This window comes from Myiozetetes cayanensis, unplaced genomic scaffold (assembly GCF_022539395.1).
Source record: "Myiozetetes cayanensis isolate MyiCay16 unplaced genomic scaffold, myiCay2020 scf54, whole genome shotgun sequence".
Classification (NCBI taxonomy): Eukaryota; Metazoa; Chordata; class Aves; order Passeriformes; family Tyrannidae; genus Myiozetetes; species Myiozetetes cayanensis.
Genome location: NW_026087787.1, coordinates 54,787 through 77,471, shown reverse-complemented (window position 1 = coordinate 77,471; position 22,685 = coordinate 54,787). Strand labels below are relative to the sequence as shown.

The 22,685-nt window shown below is 46.0% G+C and overlaps 1 protein-coding gene across 1 annotated transcript in view; it reads right to left on the bottom strand.

Moving 5' to 3' along the window:
- Positions 1 to 496: 496 nt before the first annotated feature.
- LOC126650039 (ceramide synthase 4-like) overlaps positions 497 to 22,685 on the bottom strand; it is a 36,202-nt gene continuing 14,013 nt past the window's right edge. The window contains exons 3-12 of the mRNA XM_050334488.1: positions 22,323 to 22,496; positions 15,156 to 15,273; positions 13,009 to 13,127; positions 10,953 to 11,010; positions 9,626 to 9,676; positions 7,089 to 7,181; positions 6,313 to 6,441; positions 5,946 to 6,052; positions 5,403 to 5,559; positions 497 to 2,459 (exon numbers count right to left, since the gene is read on the bottom strand). Of these exons, the coding sequence (XP_050190445.1) occupies positions 2,268 to 2,459; positions 5,403 to 5,559; positions 5,946 to 6,052; positions 6,313 to 6,441; positions 7,089 to 7,181; positions 9,626 to 9,676; positions 10,953 to 11,010; positions 13,009 to 13,127; positions 15,156 to 15,273; positions 22,323 to 22,496 (1,198 nt within the window). The 3' untranslated portion in view covers positions 497 to 2,267. The remainder of the gene's footprint in view (positions 2,460 to 5,402; positions 5,560 to 5,945; positions 6,053 to 6,312; positions 6,442 to 7,088; positions 7,182 to 9,625; positions 9,677 to 10,952; positions 11,011 to 13,008; positions 13,128 to 15,155; positions 15,274 to 22,322; positions 22,497 to 22,685) is intronic.

The window sequence follows — 22,685 nt, the reverse complement described above, 5'->3', positions numbered from 1 at the left end:
AGACAGTAGTTTAGTGGGTGTCGAGGAGGTGGCTGATTTCAATCACCACACTGCTGCGTGGATGACTAAAGTCCCCACCTGGTGACAGTGTCAGCAGGGACATCTCTCTTGCCCCCTCTTTCTATCAGGCTTTTCCTTCTAAGCCTACAGAGCCCTCCTTTGTTAATCAGCTCTGACACCTGACAAAGGGTGTGGATGGGGGTCCTGGGGGAGACTGTCCAGAGCCACTGAGATCTTCTGGCACCTTCAAGGCCCCAGTAGTCTCAGTTTTGGTTTCTCCATCCTGCCCAGCAACATTCCCCATCCCAGGAGACAAACCAGGCAGCTCCAGTTCTCTACTGGCACAGCCCAGTGTGGCTGTCCTGGGTATGCAACATCCTCCCCTTGGCAGTGGCACCCACACGTGTCTCCCTCATCACATGTGCACCTGTAAGGTGCAGCCAGCCAGGTCACCTCCTGGTAGTTAAAGAAGTAGAAAAGAGCACAGACAATCAAGCCTTTTAAAAGTTATTTATAAAGAATGTTTACATTCAGTAGTACAAAATGATATATATCCATCCCTCCTGAGCACACCACCTGCAGAGGGGCAAGGTCACCCAGTTCACAGCATACAGAATGTGTGCCTCCAACTTCAGTTAGCTCCAGGTTTCAGAGACAAACTATCCTCAACAAATATGGATTTCAATGACAATGCAGGAGCAGATGCTCTCCTCTCACACCATGTTACTGCCCTGGAATTACCCATACTGGAACTACTTTTCCCCCTCCGAAATGATCCAATTCCAGTTTAGAAATCCAATCATCCAAATGAGTTTTGACTGAAACCAAAGATGAGCACAACAAGCTCATCAGATCAAATCTTTTTCAGTCACATCTCAGGTGGTCTGAGTGGATTGATGAAAACCCTCTTGTCTTTCCATGCTGTCACTTGCCTTTAATTTAAACATGTGTACCACCTCCTCAAATAAGGCACCTTCTTGGTCCATGTCCTATTCCCCCCAATGAACATTGGGCACATAGAGGGAAGTGTCTGCATGGCCTTGGCAGTCGAAGTCCCTGCACTCATTACAGTGAACCTGTTAATACTTTGGTTTCATAGATTAATTGACCTATAAAACAGAAATTCATGTAACACTAATTTAACTGTTTTAAGGGACTGCAGAATCCAAAATCTAAGACTACACAGAATATAAGATATGGCATCTAAACTAACTGAATCAGCACTGCATCATGACTTCATGGATCACTGCTTTACACTTCCTGCTCTTGATACACTTGGCAAAGGCCCTAGAGTTAGAAGCTGGGTTAAAGCATTATTCCATAAGGTTCAGCTGATTTTCTCTGGATCCTTTTTGCTCTGAGGACAGGGGAAACATATTCCCTTCTTGCCACAAGCTGAGTGTGTAAACATTTCCCACGGTGCCAGTCACACTAGGTGAAAACATGAGCACTTTCATCAGTGTTGTCTTCTAGATTATATAGTTCCTTGTCACCTCCCTTCTCCTGACTGTTTCCTTCTGACAAAAGTTTAAAGGATTACCTGACAGTTGAGAAACAGCTGTCTGGATTTTCCAGCTCTTCCAACTGTGATTTGGGTGGGTGCCCCTCTGGCCTGGGCTTTAGAGTTCCCACCTCTGAGGCAATAATGCTGACCCCAAACAGGGACTGAGATCCACACCATTACAGAACTGGTCGCTGGCACACAGAGTACTTCCTTGGAGAAGAACATGTTTCCTCCTATGTCTTTCCAGAGCTTTCATTTCATTATGCTCAGTTTTAATTTTCCAAGTGTCACAGGGTACCTGTCTTTTCCAAAGAAGTGTCCCAGAGTTAAGATATGAAGTCTCACACTTGTTGGGCATAATCATTACTGGTGATGGGCCAGGGCCCCAGAGGCTGATCCAGGCTAAGCAGGTTCCTATCAAACAACATAAGGTGGGTAAAACTTGACAGGGTTTATCCACCTTTTAAAATTATTTTTCAAGATTAAAACATTTGACAACTATGGTACAGTCTAATACAAGTCAAACCACTTTGATCCCTTTCTATCTTTTCCAAGGCTATAACCTACAGTAAGTTTTGCAGAAGGAAGACCAAAAACTTCTTTCAAGCATCACTGCCTATAAACAGTTCTGTTTACAGGGAAGCAGAAATTCAGCTACGATACTGCAATTGCACTCCATTTTATCTACACAGTGAGCAAAACTCTTTCTACAGATGGTGGCCTGTGTTCCCCGAAGGCCAGACCAGCAGCACATGCACCTCAGCTATCTCTCCTTGACGTGGCCATTGGCGAGGTGAGCTCTGCTGCTCGGGGGCTCAGAGCCGTTCCTCTGGATGTACCCATTGCTGCTCACGCTGCTGAAGTATGTGGTCCCGTTCTTCTCCTTTTCCCTAATTTTATCTCTTTCTTCATCCTTGTCGCTCTCTTCTGTGTCGCTCCTCATGTCCTTTTCCATCTACAAGAAGAGGTAAGTGAGAAGCAAGACAAACACAGCACAAGCAGCACCTTCTCAGGTGTTTCTACTCTGCCATACAAGATGGCAAAATTGGGGACAAATTCATGGCATCACATTCCTTACTGGAAAGAGGGAAAACTGCAAACTCCTTCTGTGACCTGAGCTCTGGAAACTGCTCCAGGGCACATCTGGTGCTGCACAGACATTTAGTCTCCATTTCCTCTGTCTGTTCTTTTTGGAATCTCTCAAATCACACTGAGAAGTCTATTTGGTCTGATGTTCTCTCCAGATCACTACAGCTAGAGGCAGACAGGATTTGTAAGAATCTAAACTTGCAGTGAATTCAAACTGCCTCCAAGGAGATGTTATCTGCTGTGAACAACCTGTACCTCAGGTCCCTCCAGAACTGACAGTTCAGGAAAAATGCAGGAGTCTGGATCTGCAGCATAAGGACAAATAATAGTCAGTATTTCCAAGTTTATCCATTCATGGCCAGAGAATGTGGCTGAGACCTTACACCTGGCAAGACTCCCAAAGGAACTGTACAGCTGCTCCCTCTGTGAGGGAGTGAAACTCGTACTTCAGGATCTGAGTTCGAATTACCAGGATTAGGGAACATCATGTGAGAAGGTGGTGATGATAATCCTGTAACCAGAGAGGAAAACTAGAGACGAGAAAGGCCCATGAGAAGAATGTGAACTTCTGGCTGGATCAAGAGTTTCATGCCTCTAAAATGTTCTGTATTCTTGCTGATATTGCTTTAGGGCACTAAATATCATTGAGACAGATCTGTTTAGGAGGATTTATTTTAGCTGTTCACTGCTCAGTGAGGAAAGTTCTCAAATATATTTTTACATCAAAACTGGCAGATTGGTTTTTAGATAAATCAGGAAAAATTCTGGATATGCTTCAATATTTTCCTCCCTGATGGTTCATTTCCTTCTAATAAGGCTACTTATTGCGTCATCATTTTACACAACAATAACTGCAATGGTAATTCAGCCCACACTAGAATTAGGAAAACAATAAAAGGCCATCTTCGGTTGCATCTCCATTTTCTGCCCTGTGAAGTTTCTGTTTCCTGAATTGCAAGTAATTTGCTCTGTGCTACTTAAGGTAGCAGATAAAGGGAAAGCAGACAAAGAAAATAGGGACAATATGCACGAAGATGAGCCTTTAATGCTTGTTCTCAGTTCCCATAAGACAGAATTCCTCAGCTGGGTACTAATAAAACAAGTCATCCTGGGCTCTGAGGTCATTCCCACGAGGCGCTGACTGCTCACCCCTGGACTGCGTCCTTGGCACGTGGCCAATCTAATGCCATTAGGTCATGGCTTTGATTTTGGGAAGAATTTCATGCTGAGCAGCAGTTTGGTCTCACAGCAAATAGACAGGCCAGAAAGAGTGGGATGTGGAATGCATTTCACGTCAGTTTATACAGCTGCAGCTCAGAAATTCATCTCTGGTCGCTCTGTGCCTGATGAACAGCACTGCCAGCTGCAGTATGGAATGGACCACGCTTTGGGCATGCCTGTTTCCCTCTGCTGCTGCAAGAAGAGCCCAGGCAGCTGGGTTAGACAGAAACACCTACTTTGTAGACATCTTCAGCACTGTAACACAATCCATACAAGAAGTGTTTTAATGACCTGCATGATGGGGCAAAGTGTACTCTCAATAAGTTTGCTGAAGACACAGAACTGGGAGGAGCAGCTGATGCACTAGAGAACGGTGTTGCCATTCCAAGGGACCTGGAAGGCTGGAGAAATGAGCTGACAGGAGCCTTGTGAAGTTCAGCAAGGGCAAGAGTGAAGTCCTGCACCTTCAGGGAGAGGAACAACCTCAGACACCAGAACGCGCTGGGTGCTGATCAGCTTCCCTAAGAAACACCTGGAGGTTCCAGCAGATGCTGAGTTGAACCCGAGCCATTGCTGTGCCCCTGCCCTTCCTGGCCTGTTAGGTCAGGGGTGGGATCCTCCCCTCAGCTCTGGGGAGGCCACAGCCTGTGTGCTGTGTCCCAGGGTGGGCTCCCTACTACAAGAGACATGGACACACCGGAGAGAGTCCAGTGAGGGACTGCAGAGATGATGGAGAGACTGGGGCACCTCCCCTGAGGAAAGGCTGGGAGACCTGGGACTGCTCAGCCTGCAGAAAGGAAGGCTGGGGGGGGATTTTGTCACTGTAGATCAGTGCCTGAAGGGGAGGGGTGAAGATGGAGCCAGGCTCTTCTCAGCAGTGCCCGGAGACGGGACAAGAGGCAATGGGCACAAACTGAAACACGGGAGGCTCTCCCTGAACATCAGGAAACACTTTTTTACTGAGAGGGTGTTGGAGCACTGGCACAGGGTGACCAGAGAGGTTATGGAGTCTCCATCTTGGCAGATACTCAAAAGCCATCTGGACATTGTCCTGGGCAACCTGCTCTAGGTGACCTTGCTTGAGTCAGAAAATACGGACAAGGCTTCCAGAGGTACCTTCTAACCCCAACCACTCTCTGATTCTGTGATCTCAGTAACACTGTAATCAAAAATCCTGTACAATAAGGGAAGAACTTTTGCACTGGCCTTACCAATCATGACAGCTTCCCTTGCCTTCAGTTCTTGGTTTTGTTACATAAGCAAATCATACTGCACCAAGTGCTGGGATCTTTACTCAGATGTCACTGGCTTTGTTCATGGAAGTATCTCCAGGAGTCCAATCCACATTTTCACTGAATACAAGCATCAGAAGTGGACCCAATGTTGTAGGGACTCACAAAGATTTTTTGGGTCAACTTTCCCTAATAATACCGAGTTTCCTTTCACCTTCCACGTGTTTGGAATGTACACGTGTACTTTCACTAGGGCAAGAAGGAATCCATCCCAGATGGAGCCCTGTGCTCCCAAGCAGTCTAGGTGGACCCTCTCTCCCCATGTGGTGTAAAGGGTACTACAGAATGATGCATACCGTGCCCTGGAGGATGAACTTGTAGACCATGTGAATAATTAGGCAGGACCAGAAGACATGGAGCAGCTGCAGAATTATCAGGAGAGTATTCACAAAGTAGTATCCAAAGAAGGGTTGGAATATCTCCATGGAGTAATAGTAGGTGTTATACAGCACTCTGCAGAAGAGAGGGAATTGCAGTGGAGGGAAAACGTGTTGTTAGCAGGGCCATAATTAAACCCCAGAAAGTTCTGATCACAGAGGAAGTTTTGGATCAGCCACTTCCATCTTTATCTATAACACATGAGAAAAAACTCTCAGTTCCCCAACCCAAATATGCAGGGTAGAGCCTCAGGTCCAAGACTCCTCCTCTGCAGGACCCTTCAGGGCTTCAAGACTACCCTATAAACTCCAAGGCAGGTGCAACAGCCATGTGGCACTGAGCCTGTGCAAACAGCAGGGACACACGCTCCAGGACCCAGAAGCACAGGCTGCAGCACCCAACTAATCCTCCTGTCTGTCAGGACAGCTTTGCCATGCATGTCCCCTGACTGCAGCACTCACGTGTAAGGGTAAATGACCAGGCGGCTGATCAGGAAAACAGCTGAGAAGATCATAAAGAGGCTGTCACAAGTTTTTTTCCACTTCATGTAATTGAATATCTTAGTTGGCTGGAAGGAGAAAGAATGATAAAACAGCATCTGCACATACTCCAGGAGGGTAATGACACAGCACAACACAACCTGCACGCAGGGAATCACAGCCCTGCCCAGCTCTCTGCAGGGCACCCTCGGCTGGGCCAGCAGATCAGCACAAGGGATCTGTGGAACACCCCAGTGCTTGGCCCATGTTGTGCTGGATTGAGGGACACCCTCAGGCTGGAGGGCATTGCTAAATGGGCTTTGCCTGGCAGGGAAGCTGTGGAGCTCACCTCTAGGAAGCAATCCGAGGCATCATGAATCACCATCACCAGCGTCCCGATGCGGATGTAATTGGCACAGTATGAGAAGCTGATCAGGAAGATGGTTGCAGCATGATGGACTATCTGCTCCTTGAAATCCTGATGATAAAGGGAACAGCAGAGAATAAATTTCATAATGCACCTCCTGCCCTGGTCCAAGCATGCCTCCTACAGGGAGCAATGATATCTCTATACCCCATGACTAAGAAACCTCCCACGACAAGCTCTTACCCATGTAATTCTTTTACCAAACATTCTAGAACTGTAGGCAACCAAGAGATCCAGGAATGAAGAGTTTATGGTGTAAACTGAGGATCTTGCAACAAAGAACATTCTCTCCCTCCACCAGCAATGGTCTGATGCTGTGCCCTACAGTCTGTTGGGGCACTGGCACCTGGAACACATGAAGCTAAACTGGCAGAGAACCACCTCTTTTTCTGTCTCTATGATCAGTGCAGCCTAGAAGAGTCACGTAAGCCTAATTTTTACATTTGGATTTTAAGTTTGGATTGAGAACTCTGCAGTAGTTTGCACCTTTCTATGTCAGGATTTGTGTTCTACACCACCCAGAGGAGCAGGAAGACAGTGACTGGGAATGGAAACCCTTGTCAGTGAGCAAGGACAGAGTCACACAAAACCTCAGACTAGCACTATACACAGTGTGCAGATGCTCTTGGAGATCACTCTCCTGAGCATTCAGGTTGTGTCCTGTTTGATCTTGATTCTCCCCTGAGACTGCCACTCACCTTCCTCTTCACGTCGAAGGGCAGGGTGAAGACCAGCGACCAGTAGAAGGAGAGCTCCAGCATGTAGTACCAGAACAGGGAGGGCTGGAGAGGCTGTGGGAGAGGGAGAGACAGGGAAGTATCCATCAGATACAGCAGGGCAAGGACTGGAAGTGAAAACTCCTTTAGAGGCAAAAGATTCAGACAACCAAACCAACAAAGCTGGTTCTTGCAGCTACAGGGAGAAATACTTACACTGAACCACATGGTCACTCACTAAATGTCATCTGTGCCAATGTGACATCAAATAGCAGAGGAAACTCCACTTTACCACACCATGTTGAACATTTAGGGAAACACCAGGAAGATCCTGAATACTTTTAGGATTCCTTCAGCACTATTCGGATTCCCTGTTCCTGCTAATACACAGGTTTGTCTTTGTTCTTTGCCAGTGGGACATGACCAGCTCTGCTTCTGGTCTTTTCTGTTTGTTACAGATGTTGGAAAGTGTGTGTGGTTTATGTGGCAAGGTTTTGGTAGTGGAATGAGGGCAGAAGTGGCTTCTGTAGAAGATGCCAGAAGCTGCCCCGTGTCCAAGAGAGCCAGTTCCAGACAGATCCAAGATGGATCCGCTGCTGGCCAAGGCTGAGCCCATCAGTGATGGTGGCAGCACCTCAGGCATACAGTGTTTAAGAAGGGGAAAAACTGCTGGACGAGTGGTGTGGAGAGAGGAATGGGAACATTTGAGAGAAACAACCCTGCAGACCCCCAGGTCAGTGCAGGAGGAGGAGGAGCTCCAGGTGCCAGAGTTGAGATTCCCCAGCAGCCTGTGGTGACACAGGCTGTGCCCTGCAGCCCGTGGAGGTCCAGGGAGGAGCAGAGATCCACCTGCAGCCCCTGGAGGACCCCCACTGGAGCAGGGGGATGTGCCTGGGGAGGCTCTGACCCTGTGGAGAGCTGTGCTGGGGCAGGCTGCTGGCAGCAGCTGTGGACTGGGGGGGACTCACACTGGAACAGTCCCTTCCTGAGGGACTGCACTCTGTGGAAAGGACCCACAGTGGAGAGGGTCATGGAGGGCTGAACCCCACAGTAGAAATGCCATGCTGCAGCAGGGGAAGAGTGTGAGGAGGAAGGAGCAGCTGAAACAAGGTGTGATGAAGTGATGGTCACCAGGGAGTGCTCTTGACCACAAGCCTTTTGCTGTATTTTCTCCCCACTTTTCAGTTAAGGAGAGGGGGCACAGACTGACTTGGTGGGCACACTGTGGCCAGCCAGGGCCAGCCCACCAGAGTGTGCCACTGTGAAGACTCAGGTTGCTTTTGGCAAGACTGCAAGTGTACAGAGCAGGAGACACAGGGACCCGAGGGATCCTTTCAGTCTTACCTTCCTATTCAAGCACCACTTGTTTGTATAGTTTTGACTTTTACTCAGAACTACAGATTTGTTCCTAAAATTTCTGGCTTTGAGCAACAGTGGATTGTTTGTAGACTCAGCTTGAAAGACACTGCCTCACTCTTCACTCACTCTCATGTTTCCTGTGGCTCACGCTGTTACAATTGGGCATTACTTTTCCCTTTATGGGTTTGCAACCTCCACAAACAGTCATGGGGTCTTGCTCTAACTTTGCTGTCAGATAAAAAACCCTGGAACATAAGAAGTCTTCACTTTGTCTTGGTAATGACAGCCTCCTCTTCAATTAATGAAAACTTTTATTTCATACCCAGGACATTTTAGTACTGTAAAATCCCGTGCATGGGACTTCCTTGCATGCTACTAAGGAGGCAGTATCCTACTAGAAACACTTATCAGCTGCTCTCACAGGACAGAGGAACCTTTGCCGAATTTGGAATCAGATTTTTCACTTTAATGAAATTTAGTTCCCTTTACTGTGTCTGCTCTGGTATCCACAGTGATGGGATACAGGAAGGCTCCTGTTACAGAATTCAGAGCACATAAAAATCTAAAGGCAAAGGCAGAGGAGGCAACGGCTCCTGTTCCAACTCTATCAGCTTCATGATAATAGGAGTAGGAATAGCAAGGGAGGCAGCTGGACATAAAAGGATCTGACTTTTGGTCGCTATCTTTGCTCCTTGTGCTGATGAACAAGGAGCAGATTTTCAGCCTAGCTGGCACTTTGCAGAACACCCAGAGGGTGTTTTGGTCTGGGTTGGTAAGAGATATAACACTTCCCAACTTGCTGGACACCTTCCTGAAGTGCTGTGGTCAAAAAAAATATATGCATTGTCAAACTGTAAGAGAGCATCCTGTGACCTCAGTGGGAATGATGTTGCATTGCTCCCGGCCACTCTGCCAGTTCCACTGGGACACAAACTCTCCCTTTATTTCTGCAGCCTCCTGCTCTGCTGACTCATCCTCTCTTGCGTTTAGATGACAACAGGTACAAAGATGTTGTCTCTAGATGAGCTTTGAATTCTTCGGGCTTGTAAGTTTGAATTTAATTCAGTGTCCTTTTTTTGTCACTAATATAACCTGATTTTCCAAAGATACTGACAAACAGTACAAGATTTATAACAGCAATTTTCCCTCCTGTGACTCACCTGTTGTGGATATCCTGTCCAGCACTCTCTGTGGTCCCAAAGCCAAGGCTTCTGCAACGAAAATGTAACATGAATGTGAAAATATCAGAGAAATTCTTTTCTTATCAACTGTCTAACTCCTTTAGTTTGTTACTACTACAGACTTTGTTGTGTTTTATTACAGGTAGAGCTGGTCACACTGTCTGGAATTCAGTTGCCAAGAGGGTTTTAATGTAATCATTTTGGTACAATTTAGGTGACAGAATAACATGCTATTTGCTACAGGATCTAGAGATGCTGTCTGTAGCATAGATTTCTTTTTCTGTGAAAGCTGGAAAATGCGTACTGAATAAGGACAAGAGTTTCACAAAAAGTGAAAAGTGTATTTCATCCACAGAAAGGTCAGATGCCATGCAGAAGAACGTGGTTCTGCCCCTTGTTGCCACAGGGCTCTCGTACAGTGCCAAGCAGGTCATCCACACCAGACTTCAACACTCGCCTCAAAGAACAGCCTTCTGGAATTCAGACACCCTTCAGCTCATCCTATAACCCTCATACTCCTCGAGCACCCTCAATCCTGACTCAGCAGTCCCTGTAAGTTCAGAACTCCTTCACTTGTTACAATAATGGGGTTACAGGGACAGTTTGTGCCTGCTGTCTTGAGACCTCCCGTTTTCCATCATTTAACCCCTCAGATTGTACCAGAAGACTTTGGAAAGCTCACCTAGGGAACCAGATTCAGCAAAAGAGTCAGGGGAACCTTTAAAATACGGGCAGAGGATGGCCAGTGCCCCCAGTCCCAGCTCAGTGCCTACAACTTGGGGGTCAGAGCATACCCATGGCTTCTGTTACCTCTTCTGCCTAGTGAGGCAGTTCTATTTGCATCAAGAGAACTCATTATTTGTCAAATCAGAGAAAAAGCAGAGGCATGAACTTGAACCAATCACACCTTGGCTAAGGAAAAGAAAATTAACAAATAAAATTAATAAACTGCAGCCCATGGTCCAAAGGAAGCCTGAGTTTTTTACCTTAAACAGGTATTGGATACAACACATAAACTGGCTCTGCAGTTCCCATGAAGTGTTCCATCTCCCACCCCACAGAAACATACTTTTACACAATCCCAGTTTTCTTCTGTTTTGACATCTTGGTTCTGAGTTGGAGTTCCTAAAATAAGCATGCTCCAGTACATCTGTGGTCTCCTAAGTGTGCTATGCAGGGGACAGACACTGGCCTGGGTGGAAAACCTCTAGAAGGTCTGAAAAGACATGTTTGACAACAAACTCTGCCATTCTTGCAGGCACTGGCTGGGTAGAACAGCAGGTGAGGTGGCTGCTTGTGTACTCACATCGTACAGGACAGCAAGTCCGGTGAAGAAAGAAATGATGTAAAATGTGAACCTCCAGCTACAAACAAACAAAACACAGTGTGTTAGAATCCCAGTCATTAACCCTCGAGCTGCAAGTCTGTGCATCCTCACACTCATTCAAAGAATGACATTATTAAGACAAAGACACACATTAACATGTTCAGAACAGGAGCAGCTCTTTGCATGTCACCAGCACGTTCCACAGACTTCACAATTACTCTCCTTACTTTAGAGGTGTCAGAAGACACAAGAATCTCACTGACTGAAACACTCAGAGAACAGTCCCAAAGCTTCCCAGCTCTAGCAGATGCATTTGTAAAAGTCAAACAATGCCAATCTCTCTCCTAGGCCTCTGGAGATCAGGCATGCTAAATTCATTATCACGTAAAGGAACTCATTATTGTCATATTGGGCCTCGGTCGGGAGCTGGTAAAGATTTACACCATGAAATCCCCACAGAAAAACACATGAACTGTTTGCCAAGGTCAGTGCACAGAGGCAGGTCACTCTGAATGTACACACATGTAGTAAGGAATGACAGGAATTTCACCCTAACAGAATAAACAACTCATTAATAAACTAAACACAGGAAATATTCAAAGGAATAAAACTGTCTAAACCAGTCCTGTAATTTCCAAAAATCTCCATAACAATTCAGACATAATTGCATTTTGACAGAGAGACTCCTCCTGTCAGTGAAACCCCCAGGAGCTCCAATACAAAAATAATCTCTACAAAGCTCCTGTCACATCAGAGACACATTCTGTCTACAGACTGCACATGGTGACAGAGGGCAGGTGGAAGGACACCAGCCTCAGTGAGCTGAGGCAGAAGAGGATTTACTGTTTACTATTTACTGTTACTATTTACTGAAAGTTATCCAGCGCAGGGAGAGCTGAGATTTCATCTGGATGGAGGCAGAATAAGCATCCTTGCTTTACTACTCCTTGTCCACAGTTTCTGTAAATATTTCTAACTGGAAGTATCTGTAATATTATAAATAAATAATACACGTCCTTTTTCTTTATTTCAATTAGGTTTTTTAGGCAAGGGTTTTGAATTAGGTGGAGTGCTAAATGGAGCACGAGGTGATGAGCTCAAAGTTGTATCCCTATGGATACACACTTTTAGATGAAAACCACTCCAGGTATTTACTGACTTATTTCATCTTTGTGGCTTTCCTGGGAGATCCCACTTCCTCACACAAATAGCAGAGCAGCCACTTATAAGTAAGGCATTCCAACCAGGCCGAGAAGAATTCTCCTTTCCTGTGGAAAGCTTGGCCAGGACAGACATCCACAGATCTAGCTGATGGGAGATTTATTTTGTGCCTCCACACAACAAGGAGGGTTTCTACACAGCTGTTTCCAAGGCAACTTTTGCTCTTTGCAAAACACAAGCTTTCACACTGGCCCCTTTTTCTGCCCCTGGGGAAGGGTGTTGGTTTGTGACTTTCAGGATGCTGAAATCAAGTGACAGCAGAATCCAATCAAACCCTCTGCCAGTGGGTTTTGAAAGCAACAGTGTGCAAAAGTTGCAGAAAAGATGCAGCAGAAGGAATGAGCTCGCAGAGAGGCAAAGGGAAGCCATGGAAAAGGCAAAAGAAAGGCTGAAGTCTTTGTAGGTACTGAAACAGCAGCAGATGCAAACACAAGAGAGTTTTTCAGGTACAACTGTGTTTCAGAGCAGAATGCCAGTCGTCAGAAACAGGGGCCTGGTAAGGAATAAAAGTGAGACAGCAGTAAAAGGAGACTTGGGACTGAAAATAATGAGGAAAAGCAAGAAATGTTTCAGTAACAGAGAAGCAGCAGAGAGCTGCAGAAGAGCCAAGTGGGTCGGGGAAGACGCAGGATGCTCTCTGCATAGGGATGGAGAGCAGCAGTGAGCTGGGATCTCTGCAGAGGGATGGAGAGCAGCAGTGAGCTGGGATCTCTGCACAGGGATGGAGGGCAGGATGGGAGGCAGTGAGCTGCCTGAGCTGTCAGAGCTCAGGTCTGGTGAAAACCTGCTGCTCGTGGCTCGTGCTCCTGCTCACCAGGCCTCGCAGAACTTCTTCGACAGGCTGGGCCGGTCCATGTTCCTCCGGCGCCGGAACCACCTCTCCACCTTCCTCACTGGCAGGTCACACTGCTTGGACAAACTGATCAGCTCACCCTGGAAAACACGGCCAGATCCAGGTTCAAAGGTCAGGTGGGGCAATATCTCATCTGATCCACCACAGAGCCCAGCTGGGGGTTCCCGGCAAGCCCAAATCTGTTCAGGGTAAGGCATCTTTTTGAAAGCTGTCTGTTCCTAGTGTAAAAACCTCAGACAGTAGAAAATCCTTCTGCTCCCCTCTAAGCAATTGGTTATTAATGCTAAATGTTGAAACTTGTCATTTTTTTATGTGAACTTCCCCAGTTTCAACCTTCAAACTGGTCTTGTCTCCTCACGTGAGTTTGTTGTCAAATGGCTTCCTCACCTTGACTTCAAGGATCTTAAATCTGTCACTCCAAGAAAGATTCACTGCAGTTTAGATAATATTTTAAAGTTCTGCATCAAATCTTGCCATGCCTCTCAGTATTCTGATGCAGTATCAGCCTGATGGATGCCAGGAGCAGAAGCAATGCCATTTTTCCTACCAGATATTCTCCTGTTGTGGTAAATCTGTTAGGGATAATTTTTCCATAAATTACCCACAGAAATCCTGCAATTACCTTTCTATTTGTTCTGGGGTTCTTAAGAGTTTGGCACGTGACATGAAAAAAGTTTGTCATGTTTTATATTCCTACTTGCAAGTGTCATCATGGGTAACCTTATTCGTTAAGTAAAGCAATAGTTTTTCATGGAATGCCTTTACATTAATGGTATCATGTGAGAGTGACATACAGTGTGAGCATGTTGTACAAAATTACGTTCATTACAAATTTTCAGATGTTCTGCTTTTGATTCTCACTTAGTGACTTGTGTTCTGGTGGTGGAGACAAATGGAGATGCTAATTTATATTCTCCAGCCACTCCATCATGTGGAATTCCTCCCAAGGAAAGGCAGGCGAGAACTGCAAAATCTCAGAAGTAAAATCTGCCTCTAAGCAAGTGTTTGAGAGCTCATGGGAGAGGGAGGAAGCCAGCAGACTGGCTGAGGTGTACCTGGTGAGCAGAGAGCAGCACTAGTCCTGCTCCACCTCTCACTGCTGTCAGAGTCTCATGGTGAGGATATGTTCCAGTGTCACAGATTTTCTGGGATAAAAGTACAGCCTCAGTGCAATGTGGGTGCTGGGAGTGCTGTGGGGAAAACCTGCTGGCAAAGCCAGGCCTTTCCCTGCCACAGGGGGCTTCACTGACAAGATTAAATCCTAATGATGCCTGAAAATTCACAATCCTGCCAGTGTTTTTCCCCTCAGCAGCAGGCATTATAACTCTGGATTATCTTGCCAGTTTCTTCAAGTCCACTCTTCTTAGCCCTCAGGGGAGAACTACCCACTAGTTGTGTTTGCAGGTTTCTGATGCTCCTCACAACCTCTGAGGTGATGACCAAGACAGTGGCTTCCTGAAAAGGCCAATCTCAAACTCATGGATTGAACAGCAACAGGATGATCCAGCCTAGGACGAGGAGATCAAACAACACACACCTGCTGGGCTGCAGGGACTAGCAATGTGGGAGTGAGCTCAAGGCAGCTGATATGACTAATTATTGATAGGATTTTCTAATACATGAAAAGAAGCCATCACGGAATGGCTGGGGTTGAGAGGGATCATGGAGGCCAGCCAGTCCAATGGGTCCTGCTCAAATAGAAGCAGGTTCCCAGGACCATGTCCAGACAGCTTTGAGTTTTCCAAAGGATAGAAACTGCACAACCTCTTCTGGGGAACCTGTTCTGATGCCTGGTCACCCCTCAGAGCAAGAAAGGTCACTGATATTCAGGCAGAGCCCCCTGCGTGACAGTCTGTGCTGTGTATAAGGTAACGAGAGAGAACTGGAGTTGTCATTTTCTCCTCTGGGAGAAGAGTTTCCTCCCAGGTGTTCAGAAACAGAACTGGGAACTGATGGCACAGCAGAAGGAAAGCTGCTCTCAGCTACCCAGTGCTGCTTCACTGAGCTTCCAAATATGAATGGCATTACCAAACTCCAGGATGCCAAATGGGATTGTATTTGGCTAAAGACACTGAAACTACAGGAAAGCAAATGAAGAAGGGACTCACCTCTTGAGGGTTCTTGCAGTGCATGCTATAGAATGTTTCCAGCACGGGGTTGGGCTGAGCTTTTGGTCTCTGCTTGTCTCTCACGCCCAGTTTGGTACTGAGGGGCAGGGCTATGGCTCTGCAAAAGAAAAGATAAAGGTTCAGCCAAAAATAGAACAGTGATTTCTGATATTGCAGCACTGTTAAAACAAGAGGCAGCACATAACAGCTGCCTCCAACATGTGGATCTAAACATGAGCATCATGTCAAGCAGGTAAAAAGGCAAACTTACAGCAGAAACAGTAGGACTTTTATCCTTGTGCTCTGAGCTCTGTACAGTAATACCCAAAATTACACAAGGTCAGCACATGCTGTATCCTGCTTCATCACGTTCTGAATGCCCCATCGTGGGTCTCTGGCTTTCCTGCAGCTGATGAGGAGCACCACACTGAGGGGAAGGCCTAAATGTTGGTCCCTGCTTGGTCTAGAACATGCACCATACATGGCACCCACCTGAACTAAGGGCTTGGCTCAGGATCAAGGGGGGCTCTATCAGAGGTGTAGCATCAATGCAGAGGAAATGTCCTACTGAAACAGGAGGCCACTTGGTCTTTAGTGGAGTAACCTCCATGTTCCCTAATGTAAGTCAAACACAGCTGCAAAACAAGGACATGGCAACTAGAAAGCTATTCACATGGAATGGATGTTTGTACCAGCTGTGCATCTTCAGCCTTCCATGGCAAAACAATGCAAAGAAAAAAACCTGCATTAATAGAATAAGGTTACCCGGGGTAACAGAGCTGATCACAGAATTGCTGTGCCAAAAATTCAACTCCTCCACTACCAACACTCTTGTCTGCCTCAGCAGCAAGAAACAGTGTACAATGAGATCCTGCATGGATACTGCACAAACAAGAAACTTGGCAAACAACATTTAAAAAAAGACTCAAATTAACTGCATTTTACTTGAATTTCCGGAGAATTAGCTGTTCTTATTAACTGCTCCCTTTTACACACTGCCACTGGCATGCAGTTGGTCTCCTCGGGAGGAAGAGCAGACAGGCTGCCCAGGATCACTTCTCAGCTCTGTTGCTAAACATGCAAAATCTCTGGAAAGCCTTATCTCTGTATTTTGGAGTTCAGCTTTTTTGCTCAAGGTGTAGCTGCTTCCCTGAAGGGTTACTGGGTCGTTGACTGCAAACTGGTGCTGAGGGTGGCTCAAGCTGACGAGCCTCGTGCAGAGGCAGCGAGTGCTGAGCCCACAGCAGCTCTGCCTGCTCACTCCTGCTGTCCAGGCAAGTCCTCTGCTCAGTTATCCCCAATGACTTGCACGTAGAACACCATTTCTTTTTTTATTCTTTTTTTTTTACTTTGCATAAAGAAAGCTGTGGAGGTGTTTAAAGGTGTTCTACTTAAAAAAAGTATGGGATGTATTTATGGCTGTGACCTCTGCTAGCCATACAGCTTACACTCCATACACACGTGCTTAGGGACTACTGCAGGTCCAGCATCCTTCTGAAGGGTCTTTCGGAAGTTTTCTTTTCAAGAACTCATTTCTTAGTTTAATTAACAGGTATTAAAAGTAATTTTATAAACAGACCCCCTACCTCTGGTTACACATTTTGCTCAACTTGTGTAACAGCTCATTTCCAGCTTTCTTTAGAACACCCAGCCATCCACCTGTGTATCAGCTGCTCTTTGTCATTGTCTCTGGGAAATTCCTTTGGCATCACTGGCTACAGGAACATTCAGAGACCAATGAAAATTATATGTTTCTACCACGAGAGGGGCCAGGGCTAAGCATGCTTGCTGGCAACAAGTCACATAGATAGTTATGACAAAAACTAAGTGTAAGCGTTGAGTAGTTTCAGTAAAATTTAGCAGCACCCTGGCACTGCTGCTGGATGGCAGAGGAATTGCCATTGCTGGGAATCCTGGGGTTTTAGCTCTGCTTGCTCTCAAAAAATGTTTTAATTGCATCTTATGATTTGTTTAGTATCAAGTGACAGGTTTAATAACAGCGATACTGGACCAGCAGGTCCCGTGCTAAGAACAATGACACAGTATTTCAGTGATATCCACAACTATGCTGAAATTGGGAAAACATTTACATTAAGCTCTGCACTATGTCATGGTTCTTGTATTAAGCAGTTCCTTGAAGTGGGCCTGATCTTTCTGTTTCAGAGGTCAGGCATTCGATACAAGTGCCTCTGAAGAGGAAGATGAAATCAGGTTCTGTTCTTGAAAATATTCCAGCTTATTCCTTATTGCAGCTTCTTATCAGGCCACATTGGGAACTGAAAGGTCTGAAATTTCCAGACACATTAAAGTAGAGAACGTTTCTGTCAGGTGTAAAGACAGCCTGACAACAAGTTTATTTTACTGAAAAACTACTTAAAGTATCCTGACCAATTTCTTAATTTTGTTTAATCTCTGACTTCTATTTCCTGCTGGTTTCTTATGGTCGTGGTGTAAAACCTCACTTATAGAACCGAGCCAGTTGAAGTTGATAAAGACAGGGTGTAACCAAAATTACAATTACTTTGTTGTTGAGGTTTTGAGTTTAACCATGAATTATGGGACCAATCCTACTTTTATGAACATCATTGGGAAATCAAGGCCTGAAATTCTTCCTAAGGGACGTCTGCACATGTTGGCTGCATGCTCTGACTCAGTTTTCAGTTAAGTCTTGTTCCAAGCACACTTGTTCCAAGCACAACCCTAAGATGATGATGCTTGTACTGATTTCAACATCACAGATACATCATCTCAGTGGCAGGGATGGTCTCATCATGGCAGTTTATCAGATAGAAGGAGAAAGCCTGAGGACTAAACTGTACTCCTCTCCAGAGCCAGACACAGCCAGTGAGATGATTCTCACTGCCAGCCCACTTCTCCAACAGTGAGCATCTCACTCCATGCTTTACATGGCAAAGTTCTCACCAAGTCATTTTATTCAGTAATCACAGACCCAACTGTGTAAAACCTGTTGAAGTTGAAACTAAATGGATTTATCGTGAAGGAGCACAAACTGCTACTCCCCCACCTTGCAAAAGCAGACTACAGTCCTGCAGAGGCTTTCAGAGTTAGAAGAAATAATGTAACTTTGGAGGGTTTTGGGGTGTTTGTTTGTTTGTTTTAAATTTATTTGTAAGGGCACCAATCTGCAAATACCTTCTAGTATTACTAAATGCAGAACTAGTGACAGCAGCAACCAGAACTTCTATTCTTTAAACTGCACAATTTCTTTCAGCCTCCTGTTTTCCTTTGGCAGGGGACTATCCCTGTGCTCCTGGAGTAGTCTCTTCCTTCTCTTGCTTACAATGAGAATGCTTCAATCAGTTAAACTGATTGTTCTGTTGGATACAAGATCTGAGTCATTACAGTGCTACTGTCCAAACTGAGACAGGTCAGTTTTCAATTAAATCCTACAATGTGTCCCCTCATCTTTGCACAAAGCTCTGCCTGTAAGACCTACCAGGAAGCTGTTTGCAGATCCCTCCAGATTACTGACCAACAACAAAAGTCTCTGGGCAAAATGAATTTCAGAAAGATACATTTCTAAATAAAATACTTGAAAATGGTGCACTTTCTTTCTTCTGGTTCAAAGTATCTGTTCCTGGCAGATCAACAGTGTCCCCTTCTTTGAAGGTATACAACATGGCCCACATACCATCACTGCCTGCCTAGAGGAGAAGCAGCCATCCCTCCTTTCATGTGTGTGTCCAGGGAAAAGGTCTGCTAAGGTATACAGGTGCTTAAAATCAAGCTCCAAGTTACTGGTGCAGCACATATCGCCTATTCATAATCAGAGTCTGGAAACATCAATGGAATAGGGGAGGTTCCCAAGTTCTAGGTCCTCTCTTTTCTCAGGACGTCATTACCTGCCTCCCCCAGCCCCTGCCTCGGTGCTGTGGCACAGCCCAGCACTGCAGCTGTAATGAGCTTTCTGCTCTCCAGCTCTGAATCCACCTTTTCCCACTTTCCAAACTGGATCACAGAGGAGTTGCTTCACGACCCGTGAGCTGTTTCTCCTCCCCCCGGGGCTGCACCCACAACCTCCTCAGCTCTCCCAGGCCACACCCAGCCACCGCAGGTCCTCTTCCCACAGCCACCACCGAATCCACAGCACAACTGGCTCTTACAGGATGCTGCTGTCTCAGTGTTCTCCAGTTCAACCAGCCAGTTCCAAGGGAGGGAAAAGCCAGCCAGTGCCAAGGAGAGGAAGATCTATGCTCGAGGAAACAGGTTCTTTCCCAGGTTTAATGCCCAAACAAAGAGGATGAAACCATTGGTCCCAGCACAGTGACTGATGCAGTCGCTGGATGAAGGATTGCAGAAAATCCTCCGGACTTCTCCTGCCTCTCAGTATTTTCCTGGAGTTCTGACAGTTAAGTGATGTGAACACATCACAACATTTCCAAAATCCCAAAGCAGGCACCACCAGGAGCTATCCAGAAATATTTGGCACCCAGTGCACTGTTGCAAGTGATAGCTGAGGGTTGAATAAATTGCCAGAGGCCAAGCTACAGCCACCAAATCCAAACTTGTCCAGTAGTTACATCCACTCATTTTGAACCCCAGTGCAGAAGTGCAACCATACACAGTCAAGGGTATCTACAGAGAGAATGAGAAATAACATACACGTCCTTTCCTTCTGCGATTCTCAAAGTGGGTGTAAATTATTTTTAACAGGGCTAGTGCCACTGTACAGATAAGGTAACAGAGCAACCCAGGGCTGGATTCACACCTTGTCTTCCCAGAAGCAGCTTTCTTCTCCCAGATGAACTGGACATGAAAGAGCAACGATTGAGAATGAGAACAAGTCATGTTGAAATAAACGACTGCAGAGCTAGGACAAACAAGAATACAGCTCAGAACACTGGCTTGTAATTTGCATAGGTAAAACAGTTCTATGATTATAGGTTCCCTGGAACTGTAAAATGGGCTTGTGATATTATCTTTTTCTAAGGGTGTGACATGAAGCTTTTATTTAATGAAGTTTGTGAATCAAAACAGCTTCAAAATTAATGAGTAGGACCAGGCCTGTGGAAACACTCCCAGCTGAGGCAGCACTTGGATGAGAAAGGAAAAAATCTTTACACCTGGCCATCAGCATCTCAAAGCAGATGGAAAAGATATCTGGATTGACTGGGAGTGGTGTGGCAGGAGGAAGGCAAATAAAGGGACAGACTCACAGAAGCACAGTACGGATGCTGAAAGGGGCCTCTGGAGATCACCCAGCCCAACTCTGCTGCTCGAGCAGGGCCAGCTCCAGCAGGCTGAGGAGGGCTGTGTCCATCTGGGTGTCGTGAATCTCCATAGATGGACACTCCATTTCCCCTCTGGGGAACCTGTTCCAACATTCGCCCACAGTAAGAAGTTTTTGTATGTTCAGGTGGAGCATCATCATGTGTCTCCATTCGTGCCCGTTGCCTCGTGTCCTGCCATGAGCCACCAGGGGAAGAGTTTGGCTCCTCCTTCTTCCTGGCCCTGTCTTGTACTAGGGAGCCATGGACTGGCCAAGTGCCAGTTAGTGCAGGCCATGGGCCCAATCTCCAGCTCCACTGTGCTGACTGACATCCTGGGGTACGGAATCCAGCCTCGGATTACACATCAGCAAGGAGAGAAATGGGAGTCACTCTTCTTGCAATGGTTACCTAGAACACCTTGGTTCCCACATCAGTAGTGGTAACCATGCCTGTGTCCCCAGGAGAGTGCAGGACAACATCCCTGGAACACACACTAAATATACTGTTTACAAAGAAGAGATTTGGATTCCAATTTCGTGTCTTCCTAAAATGATTACTTAAAGAATTATTCACACATTTGGTTTTAATAAAACACTCCAGATTACAGCCAGTATTTTTACGTAAAAGCATTCTCACAGGACAGCTCTGAATCACTTCAACTTCTATGAACTTTTCCAAGCTGCCCTTATGTCACAGAGAATCTGTAGATTCTTTCACAAACACCTTTCTAGCCCACAGAAAAGTCCATTTCCATTTTCTTATGCAGCCACTTTTCAAAAAAGAATGACAGAAATATTTTTTTAATTGTTGTTTTCCCCCTCTTTCTAAACTTAAAACCACTGTAGATCTTGACTAAACTATTTCAAAAGATTACCTCTTCAGAGAGCAGCTAACAATACTGGTTCTTGAATAAACTGAAAACTACTTTAAAGTGTATTCAAAATCACAAAAGCAGTCTTGCTCTGCAGTCTTGACAACGGTTAATACTGTAGTAAATCTCATATATCTACCAGGAAATCATGCTGTGTCACAGATCACGTTAACTACTGACCAAACTGCATAAAGCAATGGCTTTAAAGCACCAGCTCAGGACCTTTATGAAACTCAGCGATCCCTGCAGGATTTCTTGCTACACCTATGTCATAACCCCCGAATTTTCCACCCTGAAGTGTAATGTGTAGAGCACTCAAATAGCTCTGGCCAGAAAGATCCTCCAGTCAGAGTAACTTCTTGTGCTGATCCTCGAAGACATCACAGGTTTTGCGAAAAGCAGCCCCAAAAGCAGGTCTGGTAGCAGAAGGAGATAAGGATGAGAAATCCTGGCAGGCCAGCACTAAAGGGTCAAGCCAGAGGAAGCAGCAACAAATGTCTCTCCATGGCAGTGGAGAGCACTGGGACTGCTGAGCCTGGAGCAGTGGCCAGTGCCACACAGACACCCCTGTGGCTACACAGGGCTGATGCTGCAGGCAGAGCCCAGCCTGATACATCTTATTCAGGCCTGTCTGCCAGGTGTGATACCCCAGATCCCCATTACCCAAGATAAGGGAGACTTAACTGTTTGATGTATTTAAACTTGATTTCTGCGGCTCTCGACCCAGCAACAGCAAGTGCTGTGCAACACACCCAGACCAGCGTGTCTGCCTTCAAAAACACATGCACAGACCTCATCTAGGCTGACCTGTTCTAAGTGTAGGAAGTCACATTGCTTGTAATTAGACCTTAAGGGTAGGGTTTGTGCTGTATATTCAACACATTTCTTTATGCAGTACACAGGGCTGAAAAGAAGGAGCTGAAAAATGTACCTCAGCAGACCCTGTGACCTGGAATTTCTGCGGACCTCTTCAGTCACACATTGGCACAGACAATAAAACCAGCTTTTGGACCCAAACTGCTACCATTTTCCCTAAGAAACCCCTAACAGTACTAAGCAACTTACCTTTCAAAGGCACATCGGATGACAACCAAGATTAAAGCAAAAGGGATACTGAGCAGGAGATCACGAGGCTGAGGGTAATGAACGTCTTCAGACTCCTGCATGTCCTCCCAGGTGATTCCTGGGGGCAGCCAGAACTCATGCTGCCACAGCCACTCATACAGAGAGCGAGCCATCCTGGAAGGAAGAGAGACCAGAATAAAATGAGGGCAGCCTCGCACACAGTAAAACCTGTCAGCACAAGCTGGGGAAGCCAAGGAGGGATTACACCCTCGCTGAGGTTGCACCTGGCTGCCAAAGCAGAAGAGCTGTGGGATGCAGCGCTGCCCAAGGAACTGATAACCTGCTCACAGATCCTTATCGGGC